This window comes from Phoca vitulina, unplaced genomic scaffold, assembly GCF_004348235.1.
Source record: "Phoca vitulina isolate PV1807 unplaced genomic scaffold, GSC_HSeal_1.0 scaffold46, whole genome shotgun sequence".
Taxonomy (NCBI): Eukaryota; Metazoa; Chordata; class Mammalia; order Carnivora; family Phocidae; genus Phoca; species Phoca vitulina.
In genome coordinates, this window is record NW_022589749.1 from 7,562,022 (window position 1) to 7,574,798 (window position 12,777).

At 39.6% G+C, this 12,777-nt stretch overlaps 1 protein-coding gene across 10 annotated transcripts in view; it reads left to right on the forward strand.

The window, feature by feature from the left end:
* The window catches only part of ATXN2 (ataxin 2), a 118,315-nt gene that overhangs the window by 87,047 nt on the left and 18,491 nt on the right, over positions 1 to 12,777 (forward strand). For 8 of the 10 annotated variants that reach the window (XM_032431515.1, XM_032431506.1, XM_032431509.1 and 5 more), the window contains 4 exons: positions 757 to 1,061; positions 2,395 to 2,458; positions 3,051 to 3,203; positions 3,589 to 3,655. In XM_032431515.1, coding sequence (XP_032287406.1) covers positions 757 to 1,061; positions 2,395 to 2,458; positions 3,051 to 3,203; positions 3,589 to 3,655 — 589 coding nt within the window. The remainder of the gene's footprint in view (positions 1 to 756; positions 1,062 to 2,394; positions 2,459 to 3,050; positions 3,204 to 3,588; positions 3,656 to 12,777) is intronic. The other 2 variants (XM_032431507.1, XM_032431512.1) reach the window with 1 other exon arrangement.

The following is a 12,777-nucleotide window of genomic DNA, read 5'->3' on the forward strand; positions in this document are numbered from 1 at the left end:
AGCACTGATTTCTTCTAGCCTGTAAACTTAAAAACCTCAGCACCTACTTCACTAACATCTTTGCCTTCTACTCTTCTTCATGGTACTTGTGTTTTGCACTTTCCTTCTTTGTAAGGTTAGAAGGTCTAATTGACCAGCCTGTCTAGTCCAGTGTCCCTCTGAATCCACCTACTTCTGACTTGCCAGCCCACCACTTCTTGAGTCCAGGCCCAGGTCTTAGTCCACTAGTGCTTTTCTGTTTCTCCCTTTCCCTTGGGTTTTTAAACATGTTGTTTCTTGAGCTTAGACAATTCCGTTTTCCAAACTACCCCCACCTCCAATCTTTTATGCCTTAGACTAGATGATGCTTTCATTGAGAAACCTTCTTTTTCTATAAATTGCTTTTCCTTTAGGATCCCATAGCATTTACCAAATTTTGTTAGGTATCTGATCTCACCCAGGTGGTAAGCTTTGTGAGGATGGGAACTGTTCTGTATTTTCCATACCCAGCGGTACAATTTCTGACACATGGTAGGTAGTTAATAAATACTTAACTTTTGAGGTTAGGACATTTGAGTGCCTAGATGACTATGGGTGTTGTTGTATATATGTTCTGTTATTATTGCTTTATAATAAGTACATTATTCTTAAAGTATGTAAAAAGCCTTATTTGGTGTATCTCATGCTTACAAATAATATTAGTTTGCTTATATTCATGGAGAAAATTGATTATAGAGTTATTTAAAATATTTAAGTATAATTATTTCCTTTATTTAGTTACAGCCAAGTTCTACTTCTGAATCTATGGATCAACTGCTAAACAAAAATAGAGAGGGAGAAAAATCAAGAGATTTGATCAAAGACAAAATTGAACCAAATGCTAAGGATTCTTTCATTGAAAATAGCAGCAGCAATTGCACCAGTGGCAGCAGCAAACCGAACAGTCCCAGCATTTCCCCTTCAATCCTCAGTAACACGGAGCACAAGAGGGGACCTGAGGTCACATCCCAAGGGGTTCAGACGTCCAGTCCAGGATGTAAACAAGAGAAAGATGATAAAGAGGAGAAGAAAGATGCAGCTGAGTGAGTAAACTTTGAATTGAGCACATCCTGTTCCTTACTTTTTCTTAAAGTGTACAGGGGCTTTCAGCTCAAGAATCTCTCTGGACTTTTGGACTGCTTTATATGTAGCCCTCAAGTTGCAAACAACTGGTCTGAACAGATGACATCTTAAGTAAATTAGGTCTTTGCACTGTGTACTCCTTTTCCTTCCTTCCCCATTTTTGTTCCCCATGGCCAGAATCTAGACTAAATTAAGAAAGACTCTTTTCTGTAAATGTACAGGGAGTTTTGGGAAGTATATATCCTGGATGCTAGTCAGTACCCACCTCCTAGCCCTGCTGCTAGAACCAAGAACTGCTATTGCCAAGAAAAGAAAGAAGTGCCCCTAATTGGAATGCAGCATGTTTTCTTACAGAAACAATGTTTTCATTAATTGTTAGATTTGTTAAGATAAACTTAATCCTCCACATTTGATGTATTATCAGTTGAATGGATCTTTGTGGGCGAGTCTCAGAACCTAACCACTGTTAATTTATCTGTTCATACAATCCATTTACAGCTGAACTTTTGGAATGCAGCTTGTTGATCTGTCAGACAGTGCTTGTTCTTCATATAAGGCAAAAATTTTTATTAGAGTCATGATTCTTCCCAAGGTGTGTCATGTAGGCAAACATTTTGTCACATTAGAAAATATTGCATGCTAGGGGACACCTGGCTGGTTCAGTCTGCAGAGTGTGTGACTCTTGATCTCAGCGTTGTGGGTTCTTCCACCCCATGCTGGGTGTAGAGAGTACTTAAAATCTTAAAAAAAAAAAAAGAAAGAAAATACTGCATTCTAGAGAATTGGTATATTAGGGATTGCTTTTAGGGATATTTTGTCTTCTCAGTTTAAGTTGATTTATTGATTGCCTCTGAGAGAAGAATTAATATTAACACTTTTTTTAGTATTTATTTGAGAGAGTGCACGCACGCGTGTGCATGGTTTGGGGAGGAGTAGGGGGAGAGGGGGAGAGAGAGAATCCTCAAGCAAACTCCCCACTGAGTGCAGAGCTCGAGGCGGGGCTTGATCCCGGGACCCTGAGATCATGACCTGAGCCAAAATCGAGTCAGATGCTTAACCAACAGAGCCACCCAGGTGCCCCCACTTTTTTTAAAAAAGTGCCCTTTTTTGGCCTGTCTTTATCAGATTAAGGAGTGGGAAATATGTGTATGCATTTTAATGAAGAGAATTAGTGATCTAGTAAGAATTGTTTAATGTATGTTTAGCAATTTTTTAAAAAGGTATAGAAGACTTGAGAGAAACACAAGTTCCATGCAAATTTTACTGGCCCTTTTTAATTTTCCCCTGGTTTAGGCAAGTGAGAAAATCAACTTTGAATCCTAATGCAAAGGAGTTCAACCCTCGCTCCTTTTCTCAGGTAAGTTTGTTTCTCTCTCTGAAGTAATCATAGTCTCAAAAAAATAAATTTATTATTGGTAATAGTATTTTCCCCATACCTGCCATCTAAACTCACTTATAGGATGCTGAAACAACTTGTAGTTTAAATTCCTTTTTCTTATATGGTCATTCATGAATATTTTTGAGTCATTGAAGAGATTCTTGTTTTATTTTGTCATCAATTAGATGTGATCTGTGGTAAATCTTTGAATCTTTCTGACTGGCTGGCTAACTAGGCTTTCAGGTTTATAGATAAACTATTTTTATTCTTCTGAATTTATAAGCTACTTACTTAATTTTTTAAAAACACTTCAGTTCCTTAAAAATCACAACTATTTTTAAAGTATTATTGATAAGTTGGCAATTATTGTAATTAATTGCAATTGAAATTAATTGTAATTTCTCCCTAAGTGTTTTTCCTTTTATTTGAAACATGGAAGTTTACTTTCTAAAACTTTTTCATGAAAAGGCACTAAAAGCAAGTAGAACTTAGAAAGATGGGAAAGATCAGTTCTCAGATAGCAATAATAGTTAGCATTTCACCTTACGGTAACTGATTTTTATTTTTGTAGCCAAAGCCTTCTACAACCCCAACTTCACCTCGTCCTCAAGCACAACCTAGCCCATCTATGGTGGGTCATCAGCAGCCAGCTCCAGTTTATACTCAGCCTGTTTGTTTTGCACCAAATATGATGTATCCAGTCCCAGTGAGCCCAGGCGTGCAAGTAAGTCCTAGATTTTGATGTTCATTTACCCTCCTTAGTTATTTGTATTTGATACCAAGCACTCTGTCGGTGTGTGGTGACTTAAGGCAGTAATGGCAAAACAAGAATATTTGAAAGGGGGAGGCATGCAATGGCATGGTGTGTTGTTAGTATAAAAACCTAAATCTGAGAATGTTTTCTGGTGAGAAAGAAAGACGGTTTAGATTTACTGCAGTTTGGGGTTTGTCCTTTTAGGTGTGGGTATGATTTTATTTTTTAATGACTCCTGGAGAATCAAGAAACTTCAGAGCTAGCTCTCTAGCAATATACAACTAAGAGAAAATAGTAAAATATATTCTTATTACCTGAAAAGCCTAATATTCATTTTTTTTTTAATTCCCTCAAGCCTTTATACCCTATACCTATGACGCCCATGCCAGTGAATCAAGCCAAGACATATAGAGCAGGTAAAGGTGAGAATAATCCTGCCTGTGTTTGCTTGTAGTCTGCATGCTGCATGAATTAAGTAACTCATTTATAATGAATGAATATTTGTAGTTCAGCTTTCACTTTTGATGAGCCTGTGCATTGACTTGTGATACCCAACATTACATAAGGTATTTGGATACACTTTTTTCCCCCAAGATTTATTTATTTGAGAGAGAAAGAGAAGGGGGAGGGGGCAGAGGGAGAGGGAGAAGAAGAGAGAAACTCGAGCAGACTCCTCACTGAGAGCAGAGCCAATCTCACAACCCTGAGATCATAACCTGAGCCAACACCAAGAGTCGGACGCTCAACGGACTGCGCCACCCAGGTGCCCCTAGTTGCATTTTTATGAACAAGACTAGGGGAGGAGAACTGCTCATCAGTTGTGATTGTTCAAGATCCTCTTCAAAAAGAATAATTGAATTTTGAAGTTTTCATTGTTATATTTGAAGAGTGTTTGCTAAATTAATTTACCGGGTTGTTGACCTTTTTATTTCATACTAACATACAATCCCCCCTCCCCCAATCCAGAATTTCTTTTTGAGCCCAAGGGCATCGCATTTCAGCAACCATCAAAATCTTCATAGTAGAGGATGTTTCCTCATCTTTTTTTTTTTTTTTTTTTAAAGATTTTATTTGTTTATCTGACAGAGAGAGACACAGTGAGAGAGGGAACACAAGCAGGGGGAGTGGGAGAGGGAGAAGCAGGCTCTCCACTGAGCAGGGAGCCTGATGTAGGGCATCCTTCCCAGGACCCTGGGATCGTGACCTGAGCCGAAGGCAGATGCTCAATGACTGAGCCACCCAGGCGCCCCCTCATCTTTAAAATGAAAATGTTGTGGGGCGCCTGGGTGGCACAGTCGGTTAAGCATCCAACTCTTGGTTTTCGCTCAGGTCGTGATCTCAGGGTCGTGAGATCAAGCCCTATGTCGGGCTCCAGGTAGTTTGCTTGGGATTCTCTCTCCCTCTCCCTCTGCTCCTCCCCACCCTCAAATAAATAAATAAATCTTTAAAAAAATAATAAAATGAGAATGTTGTGTAATCCAATATTCTACACTTGTGATTAAACAGCCTTCATGGGAAAAACACACATTGATCTTTTTTTTTTTTTAAGATTTTTTATTTATTTTATTTATTTGAAAGAGAGAGACAGAGATAGCAAGAGAGAGCACAGGCTGGGAGAAGCAAGCTCCCTGCTGAGCAGGGAGCCCGATGGGGACTTGATCCTGGGACCCTGGGATCATGACCTGAGCCGAAGGCAGATGCTCAACCAACTGAGCCACCAGGCACCCCAACACATATTGATCTTAAAAGGAAATCTTTTAGGGTGCCTGGGTGGCTCAGTTGGTTGAGCGACTGCCTTCGGCTCAGGTCATGATCCCGGAGTCCTAGAATCAAGTTCCGCATCGGGCTCCGTGCTCAGCAGGGAGCCTGCTTCTCCCTCTGACCCTACCCCCCCCCCACTGTCTCTCTGTCTGTCTCTCTCTGTGTCAAATAAATAAATAAAATCTTTAAAAAAAAAAAAATCTTTTAATGTTGGCAAATGATAAAGGATGTCCTTTTTTGCCGTAGAGGTAGTTGAGAGCTATTAATTGCTATCATTTTATTAAGAAACTATAGAAAGTAAATGATTTATATTAAAAAGATATTTCTCAATGCCCAGTAATACCCTCTTGACCTAAAACTTTGACTTCTTAAATTAATAAGCTTTCCTCAGTATTTGAAGTAACCATTTTGTGGATGTTAATTAAAATTCTTAATTTTTTTTTTTTAAACAAGTATGGTATTCTTTGCCTTTGAACACTGGAACGTGTTGAAAGAACTGTAGCTTAGATAATTTGAAGTTACCTAGTTTTAAGATTAATCTTATTCTGTGGATCTAAAAAAATTCAGGTGGAGAAAAGGTTCTTTTAGTGCCATTTTGAGTGAGGTTAATATTAAGGTGTTCCTTAATATTCTTACACTGTTGGTGGGAATGCAAGCTGGTGCAGCCACTCTGGAAAACAGTATGGAGGTTCCTCAAAATGTTGAAAATAGAGCTGCCCTATGACCCAGCAATTGCATTACTGTGTATTTACCTCAAAGATACAAATACAGTGATCTGAAGGGGCACCTGCACCCCAGTGTTTATAGCAGCACTGTCCACAATAGCCAAACTATGGAAAGAGCCCAGCTGTCCATCGGCAGATGAATGGATAAAGAAGATGTGGTATATCAATACAATGGAATACTACTCAGCCATCAAAAGAAAAATGAAGGGGCGCCGGGGTGGCTCAGTCAGTTAGGTTTCTGCCTTTGGCTCAGGTCATGGTCCTGGGGTCCTGGAATGGAGTCCCGCATTGGGCTCCCCACTCAGTGGGGAGTCTGCTTCTCCCTCTGCTCCTCCCCCTGCTCGTGTTCTCCCCCTCTCTCTCTCCCTCTCAAATTAAATTTAAAAAAATAAAATAAAAATGAAATCTTGCCATTTGCAAAGTATGTGGATGGAATTAGAGGGTATTCTAAGCGAGATAAGTCAGAGAACAACAAGTATCATGATCTCACTTGTATGTGGAATTTAAGAAACAAAACAGAGAATCATAGGGGAAGAGAAGAAAAAATAAAACGAAATCGGAGAAGGAGACAAACCATAAGAGACTCTGAAGCATAGGAAACAAACTGAGGGTTGCTGGAGGGGAGGAAGGTGGGGGATGGGGTCACTGGGTGATGGACATTAAGGAGGGCACGTGATGTAATGAGCACTGAGTATTATATAAGACTGATGAATCACTGACCTCTACCTCTGAAACCAATAATATATGTTAATTAATTGAATTTAAATTAAAAAAATATTAAGGTGTTCCTATATTACTACCTGGTTTTGGGATATTTTAATGATTATTTAAGACAGCACAATGGGGATGTTTTTATGTTAAAAAAGATAATTGCAGTGAAAGCAAGCACTATAGTATGGCTCTGATGTGAGAGAGGCACTTTAACTTCAGGCGGCAGTGTCATTTCCCATAGACAGAGGAGAAGTTGTGCGCTCTGAGGGACCCTCAGCCAGTGTTGCAGAGCCAGTTCTGAGAAGGTGGAACAGGCACACTACAAACAGCAGCTGTAAACATGTGCTTTGCTAAGAAGGTGGAAAGTGACATGGTAATTGCTTGGTCCATAATTCAGATTTGGTGATTATCAAGATTTTGCCATATTTATTTGAGGGGTGCTTTGTTTCTTTGCTGCAGTATTTAAAGTAAATCTCAGACATCATGCCATTTTATTTCTACATACTTAGTGTGTATCCTTTTGAATATGGGACATTTTTCTTAGCTAGCCAGAGTGCTATTATCACAGTTTATAAAATAGTAATTCCTTTTTGTCTAATAATCACCATAATTACATTACCTTGGTTGAGTCATGTATATATTTTTACAGTTGGTTTGTGTGAATATGGATCAAAGTAGTAAGATCCATACTTTATTACATTTATTACATGTCTTTGTAATTCCCCTGTTTTTCCCCCTGCTATTGCTTTGTGGCAGAAACCAGTTGTTATATAGGAATGTCCCATATTCTAGATTGTTCACTTCTTGTGATGTCATTGATTACATTCAGGTTTAATTTTTTTGTGGGAGAGAGGTAAGAATATTTAATAGATGATTGTGAGTTCTTTTTTTTTTTTTTTTTTTTTTAGATTTATTTATTTATTTATTTGAGAGAGAGAGAATGAGAGAGAGCACATGAGAGGGGTTAGGGTCAGAGGGAGAAGCAGACTCCCTGCCGAGCAGGGAGCCCGATGCGGGACTCGATCCCGGGACTCCAGGATCATGACCTGAGCCGAAGGCAGTCGCTTAACCAACTGAGCCACCCAGGCGCCCGATTGTGAGTTCTATTGGATCATTCAGGAGGTGTACAATATCTGGTCATACTTTGATAATTGGTAAAATTAAGGGCTCAGGTGGTGATAGCCCAGTCCTCCCCTCCCCAGATGTAAAGTTTTCTGTTACTCTTTCATATAATCTGTTAGGGCTCTGGTTCTCAAATTTTAGTGTGTATCAGAATCACTTGGTGAATTTGTTAAAAACACAGATTGCTTGGCCCCAGCCCCAGAGTTTCCAATTCAGTAGGTTTGGGATATAGCCTGAGAATTTAAATTTCTAGTGCAGCTTATAAAACCAGTTCCCTAGTGATGCTGATGGTCTGCGATCATACTTTGAAAATCATTGCAGTTAGGAGTTTGAAAACAGTAATTTCTGAATTCCTAGCATTTCTTTTCTGTTTATTAGCTGGAATCATCCTGTAAGGGACTGTTCTTTTCAACTAGGGCTGTATATGGTTATCCTCAGATAGTTGGTACAGGAAAGTTAGAATAAATGCTTAAATTTAAGGGCTTAAAATTGCCTTAAGTGCCAGTTTTCAAGGAGGAGTTGGTGCCCTTGATACTTTTCAGTCATGTCTAGTGAGATTGTTTGCTTTGAAAGATGTCGCTGACTCCCATTTTTCATTTTTTAAATATTATGAATGCATGGATTTTCATACACTTTTATATATTCATTGTGTTTCAGTCAGTTATTCTTTTTGCTGCTCCTATTGTCCCATCTTTTATCAATGGCAATCCCTTCAAGTTGGCTTCTGTGTCCTTTTGGTACTATTCGTCTTTTTTTGAAGATTTAATTTGTTTATTTGAGAGAGAGCACATATGAGCAGGGGAGAGTGGCAGAGGGAGAGGGAGAAGCAGACTCCCCGCTGAGCAGGGATTCCCGACATGGGGCTCAATCCCAGGACCCTAAGATCATGACCTGAGCCGAAGGTAGATGCTTAACCGACTGAGCCACCCAGGCGCCCCTCTTCATTTGTCTTTGATAACTTCCTTAGTTTCTGCTGTAAATAAGATGTTTCAGGCTAATCTTTTTCTAAACCCAGACCTGGATCCATATTCCTTCAAGGAATCCTGATTCTTTTTGCGGAAATAGTATTTATAAACCGTTTTCTGGTCTTTGGGTGTGCTGTTGAGTTACTGTGTCTTGGCCTTTTCACTGGACAACATTAGGAAATTCATACTGATATATCTAATTCAAGTTAACATTGCAAGATTTTTTTTTTTTTTTTTAACATTGCAAGATTTTTACAGTGACTTCTTGCTTGCATCTCTTTTTCTTTTCCATTGAAAACTTTGTAAAAATAGTAACTATTATCCTTTTAAAAAAGAAAAAGAGGGGCGCCTGTTTGGCTCAGTCGGTTAAGCATCTGCCTTTGGCTCAGGTCATGATCCCAGGGTCCTGGGATTGAGCCCCATGTCGGGTTCCCTGCTCGTTGGGAGGCTTCTCCCTCTCCCACTCCCCCTGCTTGTATTCCCTCTCTCGTGGTCTGTCTCTCTGTCAAAAAATAAATTAAAAAAAAAAATCTTAAAAAAAAAAGATTCTGTTTATTTATTTATTTTTTAAGATTTTATTTATTTATTTGACAGAGAGAGACACAGCGAGAGAGGGAACACAAGCAGGGGGAGTGGGAGAGGGAGAAGCAGGCTTCCCGCCGAGCGGGGAGCCCGATGTGGGACTCGATCCCAGGACCCTGGGATCATGACCTGAGCCGAAGGCAGACGCTTAACGACTGAGCCACCCAGGCGCCCTCTATTTATTTATTAGAGAAAGAGAAGGGGTAGGGGCAGAGGGAGAGAATCTCAAGCCAACTCCCTTCTGAGTGTGGAGCCTCATGTGGGGCTCAATCTGACAACACTGAGATCATGACCTGAGCTGAAACCGAGAGTCAGATGCTTAACTGACTAAGCCACCCAAGCGCCCCTGTATTGTCTGTCTTTTAACAAATTACCGCAGAGCTTAGCTGCCTAAAACAACAAACATAAATTAATTCACACAGTTTCTCAGGGTCAGAAATTCAGGAGTAGCTTAACTGGGTGGTTCTGCCTCAGTCTCTTATGAAGTTGCTGCCAAGATGTTGGTTAGAACTATAGTATCTGAAGGGTTAAATGGGGCTGGAGGATCTGCTTCCAGATTCAGAGCTATTGACAGGATAATGCTGGTCATAACATGGCAGCTGGCTTCTCCCAAAACGAGTATTCAGAGAGAAATTGGTATAAATGGAAGCTACAGTGTGTTTTACAACCTAACCTTGAAAATGATGTAACTTGTGCAGTGTGCTGTAGATGACACAAAGCAGACGTGGTGCAGTGGGAGGGACCTACACAGGGATGTGATACCAGGAGGCAGGATCACAGGGACCCATCTTAGAGGTGGGCTTACTTATGTTTTGCTATAATGGGTATAATATATTTTTAAAATATTGGTTGTCTAATTATTATCTTACAGAATAAAATTTAACATTTCTTTGCAGGATTAATTTTCCTTAGTATCTATTTCATTTAGAAATCTTTAAGTGCCAGTTTTCAGAGTGAGAAGTTGTTGGTATTTCTTTTTTTTAAGATTTTATTTATTTATTTGAGAGAGACACAGCGAGAGAGGGAACACAAGCAGGGGGAGTGGGAGAGGGAGAAGCAGGCTCCTGGCTGAGCAGGGAGCCCGATGCGGGGCTCGGTCCCAGGACCCCAGGATCATGACCTGAGCCGAAGGCAGACGCTTAACAACTGAGCCACCCAGGCGCCCCGGTATTTCATATTTTTATGCTGTTCCTTTCAGTGTTTTAAAAATTTTTAACATTGTTTACCAAGTATATAGAGATACACTTGATTTTTTAATACTGACCTTGTGTCTTGCCACTTCACTAAACACATTTATTGTTTTTATTTATTTATTTATTTATTTATTTATTTATTTATTTTTTTTAAAGATTTTATTTATTTATTTGAGAGAGAGAATGAGACAGAGAGAGAGCATGAGATGGGGGAGGATCAGAGGGAGAAGCAGACTCCCTGTCGAGCAGGGAGCCCGATGCGGGACTCGATCCCGGGACTCCAGGATCATGACCTGAGCCGAAGGCAGTCGCTTAACCAACTGAGCCACCCAGGCGCCCCCACATTTATTGTTTTTAGTAGCTTCTTTTAGACGTAGAATTTTCTGTGTACATAATCATAACCTAGTCACTGTATCTTTTTCTTGCTTTATTGCACTGGCTAAGTCTTCTCAGTGATGTGATCCTTACATCGCTCCTGTTCTTAGGGTAAAGCGTTACCTTAGAGTGTGAGGTACACGCATACTTCCTTTTATTACACTCTACATACTGCCTTTTTTACAAAGTGAAGGTTTGTGGCAACCCTGTTTCAAGCTAGTCTGTTGGCACCGTTTTTCCAACAGCATTTGCTCAGCATTTGTCTCTGTCACATTTGGTAATTTTGGTAATTCTCTGATTATTTCAAAATTTGACATTATTATTTGTTTCATATATATATAAAATATGTGAACTCACTGAAAGCTCAGATGATGGCTAGCCATCATCCAAAATCCACACTTTTTATGGTGGTGATTGATGTACCTCTTTTATTTATTTATTTATCTGTCTATCTATTTATTTATTTATTTATTTTTTTAAAGATTTTATTTATTTATTTGAGAGAGAGAGAGAATGAGAGACAGAGAGCATGAGAGAGAGGAGGGTCAGAGGGAGAAGCAGACTCCCTGCCGAGCAGGGAGCCTGATGCGGGACTCGATCCAGAGACTCCAGGATCATGACCTGAGCTGAAGGCAGTCGCTTAACCAACTGAGCCACCCAGGCGCCCTGATGTACCTCTTTTAATGATAAGTCTCAAAGTTTTCCCTTGAGTTCCCCCCCCCCCCTTTACATTTTACTTAAATCCAGCTTCTTTGTCCTGTATTCTTTCCTACAGTTTGAATTTCAGGGATTGCATCTCTGTGGTGGTGTTTAAAGTGGCCCTCTGTTCTCTGTAATCCTTGCAAACCTATAGTAGATATCTAGAGAGGCTTGATAAGATCAGGTTATAGTTTTTTAAATTTAATCTAGAATGTCTCATAGATGAAGTATGTACTATCATTAGGAGTCACATGATACCTTTCTTCTTTGTGATAGTTAGGATAGCCTTATCTGTTCGGGACAACATTTCCTACCAGCTCTTCTCTGTTTTAGCGGCCACTGACAATCATTGTCTAGCCCTAGATCCATCACTTCATTAAAGGTTGCAAGATGGTGACATTCTCTATTATCCCTTCTTCAATTATTAGATGGAATATTTCTATAAAGAAAAGCTTTATAGTTGCCTGGGTGGCTCAGGTCATGATCTCGGGGTCCTGGGATCGAGTCCTATATCAGGCTTCTTGCTCAGCAGGGAACCTGCTTCTCCCTCTGCCTGCCACTCCCCCTGCTTGTGCGTGCTCACTCACGCGCTTTCTCTCTCTCTCTCTGACAAATAAATAAATAAATAAAATCTTAGAAAAAGAAAAACTTTACCTTGTCAAACTGGTTACTGTGAGATATAGTTTGTGCAATTAAAATGTCATCATTTCAAGAAAGTTCTCAAAATAATGAGTTGATTTCATACTATCCTCTAAAGGTTGACCAATGACGGTTTTTGTTGTTCTGTCAGTACAAACTCATGGTTTTTAACATTCAGTTCACCAATTGGCATTTTTATTGGAATCACATTAAATTTGGGCGCCTGGGTGGCTCAGTTGGTTAAGCGACTGCCTTCGGCTCAGGTCATGATCCTGGAGTCCCGGGATTGAGTCCCACATCAGGCTCCCTGCTCAGCAGGGAGTCTGCTTCTCCCTCTGACCCTCCTCCCTCTCATGCTCTCTGTCTCTCATTGTCTCTCTCGCAAATAAATAAAATCTAAAAAAAAAAAAAAAAAAATTTATATATTAACTTAGGGGAGAATTGCTGTCTTTTTATTTAGTCTTCTTATGCAAGAACAATTATGCCTTTCTGCTTCTTTAAATCTGCTTCTGTATCTTTAGTGGTTTTTTTAAAGTTTCTCTTAAAAGATAGTGTGTGCTTTTTCAGTTTATACCTTAGGTATTTTCTTTTTTTATTGTTATTATAAACCAGGGTGTTTTCCACTGCAGTTTAAGTAGTTACTTATGAAGTAAGTTTAAGTTTATGAAGTGTACTATGTATGAAGGCTATTGCTGTCTTTGTGTTAATTTTGTATCGTGCTGTTTTATCTGTCAAGAACTTGCTTCTGAAATGCAGTCATAGATTGTATAAG